We start from the raw sequence: 20,416 nt of genomic DNA on the forward strand, positions 1-20,416 counted from the left end.
TCAGTGGTGCCCAGTGACAGGACATGAGGCAACGGGCACAAACTGAAACACAGACAATTCCATCTGAACATGAGGAAATACTTTTTCACTGTGAGGGTGACAGAGCCCTGGAACAGGTTGCCCAGAAAGGTTGTGGAGTCTCCTTCTCTGGAGATATTCAAAAGGCGCCTGGATGTAATCCTGTGCAATGTGCTCTAGGTGACCGTGCTTAAGCAGGGGTGTTGGACTAGATGATCTCCAGAGGTCCCTTCCAACCTCAGCGATTCTGTGAAAATCTGACACAGAGCAGAATTTGGCTCCAAGATGGCATATCTGGAGGATATCCATTCAGTCTGCTGCTACTTGTTTTCTTCTCTCTTTCCCTTTCTCCTCTACCAGCACGCGTGCGCGCGCGTGCGCGCACACACACACACGGTCTCTCTTGTTGTTCTCTCTCACACACATACTCTCTCTTACTGTCTCTCTTTCTCTCTGCTTCTGCCTAGAGAGGGAAGTCTTTCAGGGTGTCTGAAAGTGCTATTACAGGCATCATCACAACAGTGTTGCTACTTTGGCCCCTTGAGCCAATATATGATCCCTTTTTCAGGAAGTGATTCCATAGATTAACTTGGAAAATCTCTAAACAAAGCATGAAATGAGGTACTTCTATATCATTTGAAAGGTCAAAGAAAACTTCCATAATGATATAGACATCAGTCAGCATACATACATGCCATGCTGAATATGAAGCATGCACCAATGCTGCTTAGGCTGTTAGATCCTCTCTTTCCAATGTAACAACGTCACCATCCTGGCTGGGTCCTGTTTTTCTGCTACATACTGAGCCTGCTTCGATGATTAAGCAAAGATCTGCTTATGTGAGGATCCAAGAGCAGAGCAACAAAGATGGGGGAAGGCACGCACTGGCAGTTGGTGAAGACAGGATCCCATTTATTCCTCACCCCAAGGCCTATTCTAACACCACTAAACAACTGAGCATATTAGCAGCCGCATCATATCAAAAGAAGTTTCCAAAATGGTAACAGAGCTCAACACTTTAAGGAATTTTCTTTATTGTGGTTAAAATGTGTATTTTCCATTGAATATCTTTAATATTGCACCCAAGAATTTCTTTCTGGAAAAATTAGCAATACAATCTTCATGAGATATAAACTTGATACATAATACAAACCCCTGATATAACAGGATTTTCTTTCAGTTTCTTTCCTTACAGCCCACTGCATACACAGAATTACTGGCTACTTTTCACACGTATTTGTAGAGCAGCTTAGGTGTGTGACCACACCATCTCAGGTCTTTCTGGCATTTTTGTCTCTCCTCCATCCCCTTGCTAGCTACATTTGTAGTACTACAGTAAAGCAAAGATTCAGTAATCCTTGGCCCATACACTTTGAACATCACAATTCCTATACACAAACCAAATGAACAAATCTCGCTCAAGTATCTCTAAAGTATGAGTATCTTTTGGATCAGACATTAACAGAGGCTAAAGAAATGTTGCGAAGAACAGAACTCTTCTGCAGCCAGTGTCCGTTCTGGCCCCATTCTACAGATGCCGCTGGCTTCAGGGGTGGGATCAGAGTGTGTATGTGTGTGTTTGTGTGTGTGTGTGAGAGAGAGAGAGAAAGTCTCCTTGACAGGAGCTTGTAGGCCTGAGCCTGTGTGGGCAGGATGGGGAAGAGAAGCAGACACCACATAACAGCAGAGGTTTCTCTGGTTCTGCCCAGCCCAGGGTGAGATTCAGAATGACAAAAGAGGGACATTGGGCATCATTTTCTCTCATATTCCAGTTAGGAATAGAGGACAAATAGATGAGGGGAAAATGTACTGAGCAAAAATGAAGGCCTACTCCTGTGTCAAAGCATACATGGAGAGCAGGAGCTCAACTGGCCCCTTGTTTAATTTATATTTTAATCTCGTGACTGGGGTGATTTTATTTTACTCAGGGCTTTGCCACGTTTTTCACTTTTTCGCTCACCCTCCAGATAAAGGTGGATATAAGCTTCATTTTGATACTGCCTCCATAATCTTTTTTTTCATTTTTGATAATGCAGATTGGTCTAATTATACAGCAGACTTGTTGATAATGTAGTTTGACTGTTCTGAGTATCGAGGATTCCTCTCCCAACCCTGTCGAATTTGTGTGAGTGGTTTGTCTAGACAAGGAAACACAAGTACAAATTTAACAACTAGTACAATGCAAGGAACAATGAGAGAGAGCATGTAGGCGTTTGGAAGATACCATCTGTACGATGAAACATTCAGGAACTGCTTTCCACCATAAACCAGTGTGTGTGCAGTACACAAAATCAGTGTCAGATATCCCAGCTTGGACTAGGGGGAAACGAAGGAAAGAAAGAAAAAAAGTGGAGGTTAAAATAGTATATTAAAATTCAGAACAAATCCAATTTACAGTGTACAGTAAGCTTTATGGAATGTGTCAGATTTGGGACTAATCTGGGACTGCTAAAGTGAAACATTTATGAATATAAAGGCTCTTATTCTTTTTAATAAAGCTTCATTCAGATGGACCTAGGTGAAACATCATTTTTGTTTTTTTTTTCCTGGCAACAACCCTGCTACTTTTTGCTAGCACACACATACTGCCTATATATTGTCATATATATGAAAATGCAGAGAAAATGGTGAAGTCAGCTCAGAGATCCAAGCTTTTTTATGCTTTAGTGTTAATCCAGCCTTAACTACCATACAGTGCAGGTTCTGGGCCTGTATAAAACATTCAGTGACAGTAATCTTTCTTCACCTTCCCTCGCAGGCCAGTTCTTGCAGAGACACTGCAGCCTGCATCAAGCTTCCTCTGAACCAAGGGCTGAGATTATAGTGTTACCAAGGGCACGCTGTTTACAGGTATAGCAAATTTTAGAGTCTGCAGAAGCTGCAGATTCCCTTCCTTGTTGTTGAGAGGATTTGTGTGATAAAGTGAATTTCAGACTCATTTTGACTTATCTTCTTAACTCAGTTTACTGAGTTTTCATGTGAACCAAGGAAATTAGCCCAATAAGTGGCTAAAATGTTTTGTGACTTAGTATAATTTAGCAATTGGTAATTCTACAATGTCTGCTTTCTGTTTGTCATTTAGGAGCTCAGATCTTCCTTATTTTCTGTTGTTAATGTAATAATTCCAGTTCTACCATCAGCAGTGCTCAGAGCTGTGGGGTTTTTTGTTTGTTTTTGTTTTGTATAGGGAGCTATATAGCCATGCAGATTTTTTTTACCATGTGATGGTAAAAAGTGCACACATCACATTTGGAGATACTAATGGAGAAGAGCACTAAGTCACTAGTAAACCTGTCTGGGGTCACAGTTTACAAGGGAATAGGAAATTTTCCAGAAGAGGCAGAGGGAAGAAGATTTATTAAAGAAAGTCTTTTTCTTACCTGTACAAATCGAAATTCTCGCCAGTTGACACTGTTGCTGACTGAAGGCAAGGAAGTTATTCCCAGCAGAACAAATAAAAAAAATCCTAAAATCCCCAAGGCCAAATAAGAGTCATTAAGCCAGCCATAAGTGTTAATAAATGGATCTGTTCTGTTGTTCAGTGCCTAAAGAGAAGAAAACCAGGTATATATTAAAGTGATAGCAGTTTTAGGATCAATATGCAGAAAAAATATCTTTTAAGATAACTGGAAGAAAATTGTTATATTTTAACATCATACCATTATATAAACATAAAGGTCAGAAAATCAGAATATGTGCCATTCTTAAAGGTATATGCAGAAACAGGGAAATATGTTTCTTTAAATTATCTTAATTTTTAGTTTTCCTGCTTATTTTGTTAACACATAAACTATGTAGAATGAAGGTGGGAGAGGAGCAAAACTTACCTGGGAGAGGACTCCGCTGTTCATTCTCCATCTTACGTAGTAGCGAATTGGGATAATAAGAGTGTACAAAACATGTAGAAAAGCAAATGCCAAGGCTACTAGTCCAAGTTGTTTTCTACACAGCATCCATTTGTCCAACCAATCTGGGAAACGACTGTATTTGGTACCTCTGTATAACTGAATAATTGCAGCAAGTACACCAGGAAGATAGACCAAGGCAAGAAGGATGAGTGCCACTATAGGGCAGATACGATTTGGAATGGAAATTGCAATAAAAAAAGAAAAATCTTTGTTTTCATAAACATAAGGGTAAATTACATCACGAGTCAAAGAGTAGAAGAAGAAGAATGCAGTCAGGCCAAGAGACAAAAAGATGGGGAACTTCCACATTGGAAAGAGCTGCAGAGGGTAATTTTCTATTTCCTGAGCAGCCAAGAGAGATCCCTGATCTAATGGTGTGAGACCCAGGGCACGAACAATATCCATCACTATTTGTTTAGCTTTCTTGTCATCTCCACAGACAAACACCTGCAGCCAAAAACAAACAGAAGCTTTATTTTGACAAACTTTTGTGATACTCTTTACTGCTATCCTGCATAGATGTAGAACAAGAGCACAAGCTTCCTAGACTACTCGTTGGCTTCCTTGCTAGCCTTGACCTATAGGTTATTTCTTGACCAACAGGCCCAAGAACTAAGAATCAGATCCTTTCCTTTGGAAAAGGAGATTGTTTCAACTGGCAAAATTGTTTCTGTGAAAACAACAAACCATAACACACTTAGTACAAGTTTTTGCTTAGAATACTTGGATTATAACATAACTTTTGAAGATCCTGCAAGCCACTTGTAGGCACATGTGGTGACATGAGATTCTGTAAGACTCTGTAGATAGGAGCAAAGTTTTCCATTGCCACTACAGTGGTTCATAAGGATTCCAGGGAACTGGGCAGAGAGATCATTAAAACATAGTTGCCCTCTCATGAAAGTAAATATTACTTCTTCCCATGTCTAGTAACATAGTGAAGAAAGCCTCTTTTCTATGGGTGCGCAAGACAATACTCCTTTCGGAGCTGGAAGAAAGGGGGCAATCTCTTTTATTGATCTAATTATGATGAAGGCTTGTGAAGCCTAGAGTGGAAAGTCTGTGGCCTTTCATTTTGCTAAAACCATTTGTCTGCCAATCCAAAGTAAAGTTAAGAGTGGTTTGAGTAGCCAGCTGACACAGCGCGTTGTGCAAGGGCGCAGTCCCTCAGAGTAGCAGATAGCAAGGCGAGCCTAAATGATTTTTCTTCAGGTAAGCTGTGTGCTGTTGCTTCCTATGACCAACCCTGTGCTCACAGTTAGTTAAAATGGTTTGCACACATTTTTTTAGACTTTCTTGTTGATGGATGTTGATTTAGAAAATTCCTTCACCTTTCATCCCACTTCTCCTGTTGCTCATACTCATTCTATTGCCCCACCATACCCCTCTCCTCCCTTTTTTTGGCCTCTTCATTTTATTCTTGTTTTGTTATATTCCTCCTCTATCTTTTCTCTTTGACTTTACAGTCCAAGTGAACAACTGATGCACCCATCATTTCCTCTGGGTTTTCCATCTCTCTCTTTCTTTGTAGTTCTGTTTTCTTTCTTTCCTTGCTTCTCTGATCTCTCCTAACATCTTACTGTATTTTGAGGGTTATCAAAATGCAAGCTGTCAATATTCCTTATGTCATATTAGAGCCCAAAACTAAATTTTAGCTCACATTTAATTTGATTATCTCAACCATCTCAACCTTGCCTGATTCATATATCCCATATGTGTGTGTTTTGTCTAATTGTTAACAAACCGTATGATATACTGTAAACTGCCATTGCTCAGTCTTACCTGTCGGCTTGCGTCCAGTGGGCCGGATTGCAAGGCCCAGGCTGACACAGTGTTGAAGGCTTTCACAACCTTAGCCCCTGGGATCAGCTGAGCAAGGTATTCTGCGTTGGACTGAGAATACTGGTTTAATTTTAAGTTGTTGCTTACATCCACCAACACTTTTCCATGGAGAATTTCTGCTAATGGTGTAAGGAAGTTGTAATATTGCCTTGGGATTGCTATAATGATGATGGCAGCTTTCTGTGCAGCCTCTGCATGGCTCAACACCTCTGCATCTTTGGGAATCAGGCTGGATGTCTGTGCCTGTCGGCTTCCAAACACAACGGAGTAGCCAGACTGAATCATTTTACACCCCAGAACTCTTCCAAAATCCCCTGTTCCAAATATACACACTGTCTCTTTTTTGTTGGAAGTGTTAGAAGTCAAAGCCATTATGTTCGAAGGATTTGTATTCATCTATTACAAAAAAAAAAAAAAGGAAAAAATAAGCAAAACATCAATCTCTTGAAAATGGCAGGTTAGTGTCAGTTCTGACTATACAAAATAAACATATGAGAGTTTTCTTGCTTCTTAATGTGCTTTTTGGACACTCTTCTGAATACACACTCTCAGAAGATTTCTGTACAGTTTTTAAAAACAAGTTCAGGTTATTCAATTCTTCAGTCTTACAGTACTCTCCATCCATCTTATGGTTTTTAATATTCAGCTGAACTGTTGCTGTTTTCTTCTCTCAAAGGGAACGAGGGAGGAAAGGATACAGGAGCACAGGCAGCAAGAGTTGCACACACTTCAGAGTCATTTCTGCTTTTTTATGTTATAGAAAAACATGAAAGAGGAGTGCACTAACCAGATTAGAACCTGGAAGGTCATTTCATAAAATACTTGAAGAAGAGACATTAGAAAAGCTATCTACAAACTTATGCGTTGTCCTCAGTATTTCTGTAATATGACTAGTCAGTGCCAGTTTGTTTCATTATTGTTCTCCAAATTCCTGAAGAAAGTCCTGTGAAGCATTTGGCCAGTGGAATTGTAATATTTCATGCGGAACATTTATTTTCGATAGTTATATATTACTCAAAATTCTCTTTAAGGTTTTTATCTCGCCTCCTTCATCACTGCACCTGGGAGCTCCAAAGTCTTTAATGTATTATCAATGTCGTACCAGTACATGTGCTCTGTACTTACAGAGTGAGATCCATGATACATATACAGAACCAAGAGAGTCTGCTCCAAAGGTCTTTCAATAGAACCATATACTGTTATGTTTACTTTACAAAAGGTGAACTGAGGACAGAGAAGCTAAGGCCCAAAGGCAGATCTCCCAGAGGAGCTCTTGAGAAACCTCTCTCCTACAATGGCCAATAGTTTAGTACTTAGAACAGCCATTTAATTTGCATGAGGCCTGATTCAAATCTTTCTCTGCATCTCAGATAAGTGTATTAATTAAAGATGTGAGAATAACTGATTTTCCAATTTGCAGGAAGGAATTACGTGAAATGGTTAGCTAGACCTGAAGCAAATTGCTTTGCTACTGTTGTTTATTAACCCTTCACTTACGTTCCTTTTTGAAGCACTGTTCAGAATGCAACTATGCCATTTAGGAATATTGAGATAATATTCTTCAGCTTCTTTTAAATGTCTTTCTATCCAGCACATTTTTTTCCTTTCAAAAAATCTGACATGATTTTAGATTGGTTGGCCCAAAACTTGCACTTCTTTGGTGAACAAAAAAATCAAACCTAACCTTCCCCCTACCCTGCTTGAGCTCAAGTTAAGGGGTTTGAGTGGGAGATGCTTACATGATTTTGGCGCGTGGTGTAGGGCATAAGCTCCACTAGCAAGATAGACAGAGAAATGCTTATTCTGAGAATCCTGTGTCATGATTTTGGCTTGGGCTAGAGCTATGTGCGGCTTGCTAGCCCTCAGGTGGCACCAGTGCCTTTTCAGCCCTGCTGTTGCCTGCCAGTGAGCTGTAGGAGCCTTTGGTTTTAGACAGCTGCCAAGGGAATTTTGTTATGGCCGGTAGGGCAGGGCATCCACTCGGGAAGAGCAGTGCCTGAGCATCTTTGCTCTTGTGGCCTACGTGACTTGTCCAGGTGCCCCAGGAAGCTCTGCGGCATAGCAGGGTGTCGACCCCAGCTCTCCTGAGGTTGTCGCCCCAGCTACCCGGCTGGACGCTGACTTTGTATACTTCATGAAGTAACCGACTGAGTGCAAAAATGGATCCTCAGCGGGACCCATCTGAATGCATCTTGCGTATTTGTATGCTCTGACACATGCATACAAATGCAGAGTCTTTTGGCATGGTTAAAAAATCATTCTCTGAGGGCTTTATTAATTCCCATGAGGCTCTAATGGGAGTAAAGCTATAAAATTCCCTTTTGTGGATAGTCTGTATTTCAAAGCAGAACAGAAGAATTTCATATGTTATATTAATAAATGGTTGCAACTCATTATGTAGTAAGACTCAACTTTCCTTTCTCTAATTTTCTTTTTAACGAAGTAGTCTCCTATCTAAATTGGAGAATAAACCTTGTTTGTAATACACTATTGTCCAGTTCTGTATCTGCCCTCAGGAAATCATTAAGCTGGTGCTGAGTGAATACTCAAATCATTCTCTCTCCAAAGTAAGATTAAAAAAAAAAATCAAATGGATGTTATCGGGTGATATATTTGGTAGATCAATTAAAGTTATGTATCATTTAACCTTTTAAAAATATTTAATATTCACCAGCAAGAAATAAGTCTTTAAAGTGTTTCCTATGTTCATTAATAGGGAACACCTTATTTGGTAGTGAACGTTGAACTCATCTTGTCAGGAAAGAGAGCAAGAGGGAGATGAAAAGAAAAATTAATGCAAGGAATACTCTTTTTAAAAAATATTGTTTCTTAGAGCATTATCCAATATATGAAGGGCCTTCTACATGGTAATGAATATTATTCCATAAAAAGTTGAAGAAAGTTAAAGCTGCCTCTAATGCTCGTGGGCTAATCTAACATAATCCCATTTTTAATAAAAGAGACAGTTTGCTTGAAAAAAGTAAGCAAAATTTAGCTTTTCTTATTAAGAATTATTTAATAGGGATGCATACAGCTGTTACTGAATCTCTGTTATGATGGTACACATTATGTATCAAGAATAAGCTGGTCACCAATGAGTTTCTTAACAAATAAAGTATATTGTAAAACGTTGATTAATTGTGCATCAGCTACTCCAGGGAAGGACATGCAAATGGCAAGGTAAGTTTGATTTTAAATTCCAGGCACTACTGTAACAAAGCTGTAATGAGAGAAAGTATTAATTTGCTATAATATAAGCTGTTTTGCTTATATTATAGAAGTCCATCACAAAACATCTGGCTCCCTTGGTGTCTGCAAGCTCAGCTCTAGTGCTCGCAGCAGGGTTGCAGGAAGCAGCAGATGGCACCAGCGGTCTGCTCTGAGCTGCTGCTTACGCTGGGTGCTCTCAAAGCTCCGGGGGAAAACAGAAATACCAGCAAAGAAACATATAAAAATCATTCTCTGTTCTTGTATATATGTACCCATATATTACCTGAGAAAATGCCATAGAGATTTGTATCTATACATAATATTTTTGCTTGTGTCTATCCCCCTTACACTAGAGCACTAGTGATGCTTTTTGGTTATTTAAAAGATAATCCATGCAAGCTTCTGTAATGATTAACTGTTTCCTTTCTTTTCTGCATTGTTACTCTTTTCTTATATAATGAATTATCCCATTTTTTTTAAAATTGGCAGTAATCTCTCAGCTGATCACCACTTGGTCAGTAATAAAAGAAGACACTGAAAGAACAAAAGCAGCTAGCTGTGCAAAACTGCCGTTAACTACCCAGTACATAAACACAAGGTGAATTGGATGAAGATACAATCTTGGTTCAGCAATTATACACAAATACTTCATTTATGCAGAAATTTGAATGAAGACAGACATGTTGCTTTGTGCATGAGAAAAAGGAGGGATTACATAGCAGAAGCAGTGCCACAAATGAAATGTAGTACCAAAGTGAAAAAGGAGGGATGGGGCAGAGACAGACTGGGATGGAAAACCAAAAGATCAGAAAGATGTAACTTGAAACGACAGATGAGACCAGTGGAATGATTCAAAAGGTAGAAAGACAAGATGAAAGGAGCAGGAAAGAGAAATTTTTACTATTTACATTTTAAAAAGAAGCAAAACAAATAGTTCTTGGAGTGATCTCAAAAGATTATGTCTGTCTGTCTCCCTAGGGCGGGATGAACTACATTTAAACCAAGTCTGACAGATGCCTGACTAACCTGTTTGCAAAATCTTCCTGTGATGGGGATTCTGCAATCTCCCTCACATACTATTGTTTCACTGTCCATACTATTAGACAGATTTTCTATGTCTAATCTAAATGGCCTCCTTCACAGTAGATGTGGATGTCCAGTTATTCTGCTCCTCTTTGCGGCAGCCTTCGTTGGACATGAAAGCTGTTATCATTTCACACTTTTCTTCTCTAGATAAAATGACTTCAGATCATTCCCTCCAACTCATGCATCTGAGTGTTGATCGTTCTCATTGCTTTCCTCTGATCTTTGTAGTCTAAGCTGGCCCAAATGTTTATTAAAAGGGTGGTGCTAAAATCAAATGCAGCACTCCAGCTGAGATCTTACCAGCTTCAGCTGCTTTGCAGGAAACACACTGTCCCACTGTCCCATTTGCCTTTTTCACAACATACTGTTGATTCATAGTCAGCTTGTCATGCATTACAGATGTGTTCTTTAAGAAGTAGTGTGGTGCAATAGGAACAAAGTTGAGTGAAACAGTTGGTGCTGAGCAGCCAATATTCACGCTGTACATGTGTCAGAGATTTTTAGCTTGAACTATCTTTATTCTAGTACCACAGTCTGAGTGCCCATTAGCAGCTGGAGTGCGTTAGGTGTGCACCTGGAGCACATCTGGCTCTGTTTTCCCTGGAAAGAAATCTAGGTTCATATGTCCCAAGACCTCTCCATGATGTAATCCACAGCATGATAAGTGATGATTTGCTTCAACAGTGCATTTCTGGTCAGAACTAAAATACTAATGTAAGTACATCCTATAACACCTGCATCCTTTAATGCAAAACTGCTCCCTAGCCAATTGCTCCATCCTCTATTTGCATAGTTATTTCCTGCTCAGTGCAGTATTGTGCACTTGTCCCTATGGAACAGTAACATTTTTTTCAAACTGTAGCTTCAATTTTTCAAGATAATTTTGATTTCTAAGCCTGTCCTCTGATGTGCTTGCAGCCCTTTTCAACTTTGTCAACTTGTCAGCTTTAGTAAGTATACTGTCTATTCCAGCATCTAAGCCATTTAATGAAATTCCTGAATAGGATTTTAGCCAGGAAAGACACCTCCCTCCCCAGATATCTGCAATAAGTGTAGTCTTCCAGAGATTAAATGATAAGACTAAGAATGGTTCTTCAGCTAGTTCTGCAGAAACTTACTTTATAATAGTTTAATCTAGGCTATGTTTTCCTAGTTTGCTTATGAAAATGTTCTATAACATTTACCATACTAAAAACTTCACTTATTCACCAGGCCTGTTATCCTATTATAAGAGATTAGGTTGGTTTGGCATGATTTGTTCTTGATTAATTCATGTGCCTATAACCCATCTCTTTCTTATCTTGTATTTGCTCCCTGTATTTGTTCAAGAATTGTATTTGAAGGGATTGGGCCATAATTCGCCACCTCCTCTTTCTTTGCACTTTTAAAGATAGAGGTTATTCTTGCCTTCCCAGTCTTTCCGAGCTTTACTTGTCCTGCACAGTTCTTACAGACAGCTATTAATGGCTGTGAAAATTCTTCAGTTAGTTGGCTGAACAGTTTGAGGTGAGTTTCATCAGCCTAGTTTGGTCTGAAGTCATTTAACTTACCTAAGCACAGTCTAATCTGTTTCTTGGGTTATGTAGCCTGAATTCTCAGCTCTTTATTACTGGTGTAAGCTCTTTTATCACAGTTGACCCATATAGTGAAGAAAGAGGAAAGTAGGCATTACAAGGTTGTCTTTCTCGGAGTCAACAACTTTCTCTCAGTTGAGTGGTGGGTCAATTCTTTCCTTGATTTTGACTTTACACTCCATATTTTTGTTTGGATTATAGTTTTTTGGTTGGTAATTTTTAGGTCCTTTGTTTCCCATACTCTCAAGTTCTCCAAATTTAAACAATTTCTCTCAGAAATAGAGTTAATTCTCATTATTTTATGAGTTGATTATTGCATATACTGACAAGTAGAAGTAATCCCCAACTGTTTTTTCTGTAGCTGAGAATCCTGCTTTGCCCTGGGAGGTCTGAGACCTGAGTCATCTATGAACAAAATGTGTGTACTAGCCAAAAGTGCCCAAATACACTAAAATTAAACGTAGTAGCCCATTAAATAAGGTAGAAAAAGAGAGCAAGTAACATCTCATTTCTTGCATATTTAGTATCACAACTTTGGATGTATCTTTATGAAGTATATCACAGCATGTATTTTATTAAGTAATCCTGGTGTAATGTGGAGAACAAGTGAAATGTGATTTAAAAAGACACGTCAGAAATACATGTGCACTACTCTGAAGCAATCTCATTTACTTAAAATTCCATGTTACTATTCCCACAGAGAGAGAAAGAGAATGCATTCTGTAACAAATACTGTTTCTTATAACCTGACAGTTGTAGACCCAAATCTGCCCTAAATTATAACTTGCATTTTCTGTTATTTAATACATCTAAAACTGAAAGACACATGGCAAAGCTACTGTTCCATGATTAATCCAGTACTTAAACACATAAAGAAGAAAGCAGAATAGCTCCTAACAAACATAACACAACATATTATTCATGAATTTTCTTTCAAGTAAATGAATGCTTGCTGTTCTTCTCAGCAAAAAGTCCTGAGCTCCAAGTTTTGACAAAACTGATAAAAACTGTTTGTTTTAGACAATAAATCCTACTACAGAAGACATCACGCTTCCCACATCTTTACTTTTTGTCAGCAGAACACTACAGCTGCCTGGAGGCTCTTTGAAACGATGAAGTGTAGGCCTAAATGTGCTTAATGTTGTCTAAATCACAACAAAGTACTGAGAGAGCTGGAGATCTCACCACCTCCAACAGCTCCACAAATACAAAGACCCAGCTATAACCTGAGTAATTTTCTCAGTCTTTTAGGGCTATTGTACTGTTCCGAGTTGTATAGGTATTAAGCTTTAATCTGGCCTAGTCTACTGCAAGGAGAATGAAAAGATTTCATAAAATACCTGAAGCTGAGAGAGGGAAAGCAGGAGAGAGACAAGCCTGCCTAAAACCCAGGCCAGGGGGCAGTGGATTTATTCCAGTAAGGTCAGGGCACATTCTGGGACCTTGGCTGAGCCACTGAAATACATGTTTTCAGATCCACCATGCATGGTAAACACCTCCTGGATTCCTGTTATGTCCTCTGTGGCTCTCTTCCCTCACAGTAAAGCTATGCTTCTGAGCATCTTTTATCTACACTTTACAGATATTAACAAGAAGCTCTGTGAGTACTAGAAATAATGAGGCTGAGATTCCTGGGGATTTGTGTTTCTTGATTGATAACGAGCGCTGATTGAAGCCATTCAAATCACAGCAGATCATTCCTATAAGTTTTCTTCTCATGTGGATTTTCAGGTGTTTAAATGTGTATAGGCATGGTATAGGCTTTCATTTTGTCAGGACTCTCCTGTGGGGTCTTCAGCCTCTGCATAGCTGCCTTTTTTTATGAAATGTAAGGAAAGCAATCTTAGAGTCCTCTCTCCTCCTAGTATATTTATATGAAATCAGCCCTAAGAAATGATTAAGAAGGACACACATAAACACACATTCACTCACGAATACCTCAAAATGATCAGAGATATGTGATTTCCTACAGAAATCAGGCTAAAATAATGGACATCCTAAAATGCATGATATATGTGCATATATATGTATATATACATAAACACATATACATATACATATATATGTACACACACACACACACGTCTGTACCACCAAAAGAGAAGGAAACAAGTGAGAAACTGCTTTTGAATTGTAATCTTATGTCATTCTGTTCTGTCAAAAGACACTGAGAACTAAGCAGGGGTATGTTATTTGAAATGCTTTTACTGACAGTCCATCAGTAGGATATGTCTAGACTATTATTAACTGGATATGCCCCAGCAACCAATCAAAATCAGACTTTCAAAATGATACAAATTTAAGAATTCAAGACATGTATTCATCATGTCCTCTAGGAATCTGGGATGAGCCCAATTCTCTTCCCATTTACACTGATGGAATTGTTGATTTTCAATTAACTTACTTTTGGATTGAGTTGGCATAAACAGGAAGAAAATGAAGCCCATTTGTTGCATAACACCTGTGACAAAATCAAAGGTTAGCTGCCCGCTGCTGCGCAGGGGCCTCAGTGAGAATGTTCTTGGCTTTCTTATGCTCTCGCATACTTGAGGAGCGGGAGGGAGAGTATGTTGAAAGATTTAAGAAGAAATGGCACAAATATGAAGTTTTCCTGCCAAAACAAATATATGGGGATTTGCAACATGTTTGGACTTGGGCCAAACAGACTTTACAGAAAATTCATTAACCTGCATTCTTGCTTACATGAGCCTATACACTAAAACACTGTCATAAGAAAGTCTTTAAAGATGCATGGTTTAACAGTGGATAATTTTGTCAGCACCCTTGCTCACTTGAAATGCACTAAAATCTATTTATTTGCTCCTTTTTGTTTCTTTTCTGTCTTTTACATGTACTTGAACTTTTTCATCTACCACTTGGTGACAGGCAACTGACACCTGCAGAGACATGCCTGGATCCAGGAGAAAATAAACACTGATATTTTCAGAAATAAAGAAATGATATTCCTCACCAAAAACCCCACAGTTTTAAATGAGATTGCATTTTTCAGTAAGGAAAAATTATTATCAGGCAATTTTTAAAAAGCTAGTTCTTTCAAATATAGAAGAAATTCCTTTTCTTACTGAAACAATGATTTTAGAAGTCTTTAAACAACAACCTTAAGCTACAGACTTTGAAAATTAATTGCCAAGAAGCCTGAATTTAGAAACATGTTCTTAAAGTAAAAAATAGAGCTGAGATTAGTCAAAAATCTGCAGAACTGCTGAGGGCAGCATCCTATACTGACAAATGGAAAAGTCTCATCTGTCCCTTTTATGCGAACAAAATTCCCTTTGAGTTCAGCTCAGGTTTTGCACATGCCCGAACTAATGACATTAATTTCTTTGCATGGCAACTAGGGGGGCATGTGCCCAGCACTAGGTCATTACCTTGGTAGTAACCCAGAAACCTCTCTGTCAGAGTACTGCACGTGAGGTACTGATCTCCGAGCATAGCATTGCCACCAGCTTGCTAGCGGTACAGCACAGTGCAGCCAGCACTATCTTATGCCGTGGTCTAAAGCACACAGGCATAGGAAACATTACACAGGACCTTTAATAAATCTCTGCTGTCTGAGTCCTGTTATTCAGAGGCTGCCATCTTCAGAGAGAAGTCACCTTGGTTTCAGTGAGCCAGGTATGCCTGGCTCTGAGTCAAGGCCACTGGATGTCACTTGTTCCTATCCCCATGATATCTGGGGAGTCAAGGCAGAAGTTCTGCTTTTCATTCTGCACGTAAAAAACATAGAATACACAAGAAAGTAGTGCCAGGCTGTATCTGTGTAATTGTAGTGAAGGAAAAGGTTGATATTTGCGACATGATGTAGAAGAGAGAGAAATAAAAAGCTATGACTTACATGTTCTTATTAAAATTAGTTGAGGAAAGGAGAGGGAACAAAGAGATCACTTACTGACACTTATAGTCCTGTATTTTGCAAAGACACAGTGAAGAAAAAGAAAAGTCTGACTGGAAGAAATAACTCACTTTTATGTTGATAGGGAATTTAGCTCAAAGTCCTTCAATCTTAAACTCTACAATAGCATATTTAAAGAAAAAAATTCCTTAAGTAAACACAGAACCAAACTAACCAAAACAACCACTGGTATAGTTCTTTTCTCTTAAAAAAGCCAGATCTTTTGGCAGTGCTACAGGTTGGTGTTCCAGAGGTTTGTGTTAAATTTCCAATCCAGCTATTTAAGAGGAAAATCTCCTTTAAATCTGCACAGAGGAAGCACTGAGTGATCTTCTGCTCTGTCTGTATAGATCTTCCATTAATTTTAGCAGCCAAAGAATTTAGATCTGCTGGGTGTCTTTCAGGATGGAATTTTGCCCTAAATATCTGAGCAGTCATATCTGGGATCAACAGAAAACTCTGACCCTAACACTGCCAGAGCTGCTTACTCCTACTGGAAGTCACTGAGATCTATTCACTATAATTCGGGGTAAAAGTGAGCTGAATGTGTGCCAGGAGGCAGAAAAGAAAGTATTATGCTGTTTTCATAATTGCCTAATTGGACAAAATAATTCCCTCCTGCAGGGTGACCCTCTCATGCTGCTCTAGCAAGGAAATGCAAAAGAAAATGAGGAACTGTTTTCTGAATAAACCTATTATCTTTATTATACTACCACTTTATGCTATTAAGATTATTGCATAATTACCCCTTGTTGTGAGTACTCGTGTCTTCTTTTACATATTTCCTGCTCTCATCGTTCTCGTAGCATGGGACCACCCCAGAGGAATCCTTAGTCAAACATTCCTAATGCTCTGATGATGCCAGAAAGTGCTTTGCTCCTTGGCAATCAACCTCTCTGCTAAATTTCTTAGCACTTAAGGCTTGTTTATCTAGTGGTCTACAGACACTTGCTTGCATACTTGGTATTACTAATGGATTGGTGGTAGACAGCAGAAAAATGCTTTGATTCCAGTCCTCAGGTGCTGTAAGTTGCCAGAGGTGGATGGCTGAGCTGTTTTCACCATTGATCAAGCAGTTTGTAGCAGATTATTATAATTAAGCACTTTTGAAGTGCCAAGTTATATGAAGTTCTGGCAGGGTTCAGGTTGTAGAACACAAATGAGATTTATTGATATTCTCATTTTTATGTTGCTGTTTATGGAAATAGTTTTTCTGCACATTCAATTTTTTGCTGGTGAGTCTACTCCGCTTTGGAAAAGCACATACAGGGTAATCATCACGAGTTAAGAAACAGTCCTCCTTCCTGATCTATTCTTAATGTCATGTATTCCAAAGCAAACCATGGGATCTACAGTTACCAAGGGAATTTTATATCTAGCCTTATCACTGAACCAGGGGTATGTGCATCGCTTTGCCAGCACAAATAAGAAACGGCTTAGCCAAAATCAGAAGAGCAGTCCTGAGCGAAGCAGCCAGCACACTGCCGGGGGGTTGGGGAAGCAGGCCTGCTGCCATCCCTCTTCCCCTAACAGGCTAACCACGTTTGGTGCCTCCAACCCGCAGACAAAATTGAAAAAATAAAAAAAAAATACTTGAAACCATCTTTGCGATTCTGTCCCCGGGGGTTACCGTATAGTCACTATGAAGTCATGAGGCACTCTTTTTGATCCTTTAATTAATCCTCTCACTGGCAGCCATTCCCTCTCCTCCTCCATTTCCAAGAAGCACCAATATAACTAGTGCTTACCCAGACTGCCACCCACTGCCCACCACCGTCCGTCTGGAGCACCATGCCCAGAATTGCAACAGCAATTAGGAGAGAGCTGAAGTCAGCAGCCCAGAAAAAAAGCCCAGAAAAGAGCAAAATCCAAACCTAAAAAGAGGAGGAAAACAGGAGACCTAGGTGATGTTATGTGAACTGGCCTGTCAGATATGCTTCCAGCTAAGCCAGAAAAACTATTGATGGAAGCTGGTAGACTTCAATGGGAAAGGCATCCCAGGACAATAGAAGAGAGAAAATTTTGGAGAACTGAATTTGTCCATTTCTAATTTAGACAATTTAAACTATGCCCATTTCTTACAGCCCAGCCTGGAACATGAAGTAATTGAATTTACTTACTGGTTTATTGGCCGTACTCTCACTGAGGGGCTATAGGTTGGAGAAGTTTTGAAAAAGAAAAGAGTTTGTGAGCCTAAAATAGTGATGTCAAAAGAGGACCCCTTCCCCCCAACTTTTTTGGTTTTACAGCGTGCAGTGACAAAAAAGGAAAAATTTGAACTGCAGGAAGTGTGTGTGAAAGTGACATTCAGATATCTTCCCCCACCTTTCCTCCCTAAAAAAGTTTTCAAAAACCAAAATTCATATACATTAAAAAATGGTTAGAACAAAAATGATCTCAAAATGTTAACACCTATAAAATGTTCTGCAGAAAATAAAATGTAAATAAATAATGTTTTGGTTCCATTTACTGGTAGCTCTGTTACTAAGAACAAAATGGGAGAAATGTTCAACTCAAATCTTGAAATTACCAGATAAACAGGTTTTAATAAAAATAGCCTGGGAAGCAGTCAGAGAAGCCTTAAAATATGCAGATTTGAGCTACTGTCCCTGAATGTCTCATTTGCTGTCTCTGTATTTCTGAGGCCCAATAGAAATGGATTTGTAGAGAGAAAAAGGTGGTTCTGAGCGCCTAATGTCCTCACTATGTGTTTTGCAGGGATTTTGGCTTTGGACTGACTCTAGTCTGGTCCAGTGAGCTGAATGTGATTGACTTTCTTTGTTTCATCAAAAAGCAACAGAGACTGTATGTCCCAAGACTGCTCTGTGATGTGAAACCAAGCATGCTACCTGGAGGAGAGCAGGAGAGTCACCTCCAAAACGAGTCCTGATTTGAGATAAAACACTAATCTAGGCAATGCATTATCTTAATAAAGTGCCTGTGCAAGACAAGCAGATCGCTTATCCACCTTCTCTGCATGTAACTAAGAGGAATGATTTAAAAACATGCCACCTGCCTAACATTGTAGAAACATGAAAAGCACTTAACATGCATGTATAAGCAATTTTCAATATGGATGAAGAAAGTACAAGGATGCTTGATTCCGGTAGGCTATTGGAATATTTTGGTATGCAGTTACAGCACTATCATCTCAGTTATTACAGCTTCATGGTAGTCTAACTCATTGCTATCAACAAATCTTGGAGCTTCAGGAAGGCCACATCTAAAAAAGAATTTAAAGCTTCAACTAAAAGCATAATTTTATAAAATCACAACAATCTGAAAAAATTGGGCTGTAATGTGAGTGACACTTTATGTTTACAGGTTTAGAGGGAATATGAAATTTTCTTGTATCAAAGCTGAAGAACAGTTCTGACAGCTGCAAATGTTCTGTGAATTAATAACGTGGTGCTGGTAGAAGACAATGTTTAAGAAAAATCCATTTCTTTCTGCAGTATTGAAGTCCCTTGCTTATAAAATATTAAACAGGACTAAAATTGGTATGCTGCTTGAACTGGAAGAGAAAACATGAAGTCCACATACAAATCCAGAAGCGAAAAGAATCTTTAGTTCCAAGAGTTATTACCTATAACTTACGATTTGGGGTAAATAAAATGCCCTTGGACTGGCTCCACTTGTCTACTAAAATTCAAACCAGAATTTTGGCGCTGTCTTAGGAAAGAAAATCTGCTTTCCAGCTTCATCATTTAACACCCCCCCCCCCCCGAACAACCCATATTTGCAGAAGCTTTCTCCACTTCTTCAAATAAAACAAACACCTCTGAAGGATTAAATAAACTTGTCACCAGCTATTGTAAGCTCTCTGAATACCAATTGACTAATTCAAAGTTCTAGTTGTCATAACTTTACAGATACAAAACCTCTTTTATGTCTCAGTGCTTCCGTATATCAACTCTTAGTGAATAATAGGTTGCATAATGTCAATACAAAGCCAAGAGACATGCTCTGGCTTGTATTTTTTAGGTAGAGGGAGAAACACTGGGGTAAAATTGTATCAAGAAACTTAAAAAAGTTGAATTCAAGCCGACCTGAACTTCACAAGTTGACAGTTTAACCATTTTGTTCACTGTTCCCACCTACAGAAGTGAGAGGTACCTGAGAATCATCTTTGTAAAACTTACCTATGCACTCAACCTCCTGAGCTCTCCTTAGGCAAGCAGTGCTTTCCCACTGCTTGTGCTGGAGCTGGCCTGAGGAGCTGCAGAGAGGTCCTATTGCTTGGACCTGAGTGCATAAACCCTGACAGCCTCGCAGGCATTTATCTAGTGGAAGGCAGGGAGAGAGCATAGGGGAGGGAGAGATCAGGGGATTTTGCAAGCCTTGTCTGTCTGTGAAGGGTGAAAGCACTTCCCGTCAATGTCTCAGGGAAAGTCCCAGCCCTTGTATTTGCAGCTGAGGTGAAGCTGTGGTTGCTTTTGTCATACCAGCACTGACTTGCCCCTTGGCTATCAGCCAGCACTGAGGTTTGGCAACGTTCCTCTGCTTTTGGAGGACTAACCTGAGAATTGCATAAAGCAAGAATGTTGAAAAAGAGTAACAGCAACTATTTGCCTGGAAGGAGAGCTCCTCTTTTGTGTCGCAACTCTCTTGTGCCATTCCAGCCATGGGTAGGGACAATAAGAATGTCACATTGAGAGGAAAGGAATTTGGCATGGAGAAGGTGGAAATTACCTGATCTCTGAGATTGTTGGGATATTCTTGGCAGCCACAGCAATCCGATGAAGCCAGAGGCTGCAACGGATATGTATTGAGAAGTGTGTCTTTAAGGGATGAGCCCCTGGGAGGATGCAAAGCTTTTGATGTTGCACGTCTACTTGGAATGGGGCATAATTCAAAACAGATGT

At 39.4% G+C, this 20,416-nt stretch overlaps 1 protein-coding gene across 2 annotated transcripts; it reads right to left on the minus strand.

Moving 5' to 3' along the window:
• Positions 1-1,028: 1,028 nt before the first annotated feature.
• On the minus strand, positions 1,029-19,820 carry STEAP4 (STEAP4 metalloreductase). 2 transcript variants are annotated; one of them, XM_026067686.1, is made up of 6 exons: positions 19,694-19,820; positions 5,709-6,164; positions 3,846-4,373; positions 3,399-3,563; positions 2,243-2,334; positions 2,067-2,156 (listed from the first exon to the last, which is right to left on the minus strand). In XM_026067686.1, coding segments are annotated over exons 2-6 (1,242 nt in total). In that variant the 5' UTR covers positions 19,694-19,820; the 3' UTR covers positions 2,067-2,155. The 2 variants fall into 2 exon arrangements, with proteins under 2 accessions (XP_025923470.1, XP_025923471.1); XM_026067685.1 differs by having other exon boundaries at positions 1,029-2,334; positions 19,694-19,819.
• Between the last annotated feature and the right edge of the window lie 596 nt (positions 19,821-20,416).

This window comes from Apteryx rowi, unplaced genomic scaffold (genome assembly GCF_003343035.1).
Source record: "Apteryx rowi isolate R43461 unplaced genomic scaffold, aptRow1 scaffold_260, whole genome shotgun sequence".
Lineage (NCBI taxonomy): Eukaryota > Metazoa > Chordata > Aves > Apterygiformes > Apterygidae > Apteryx > Apteryx rowi.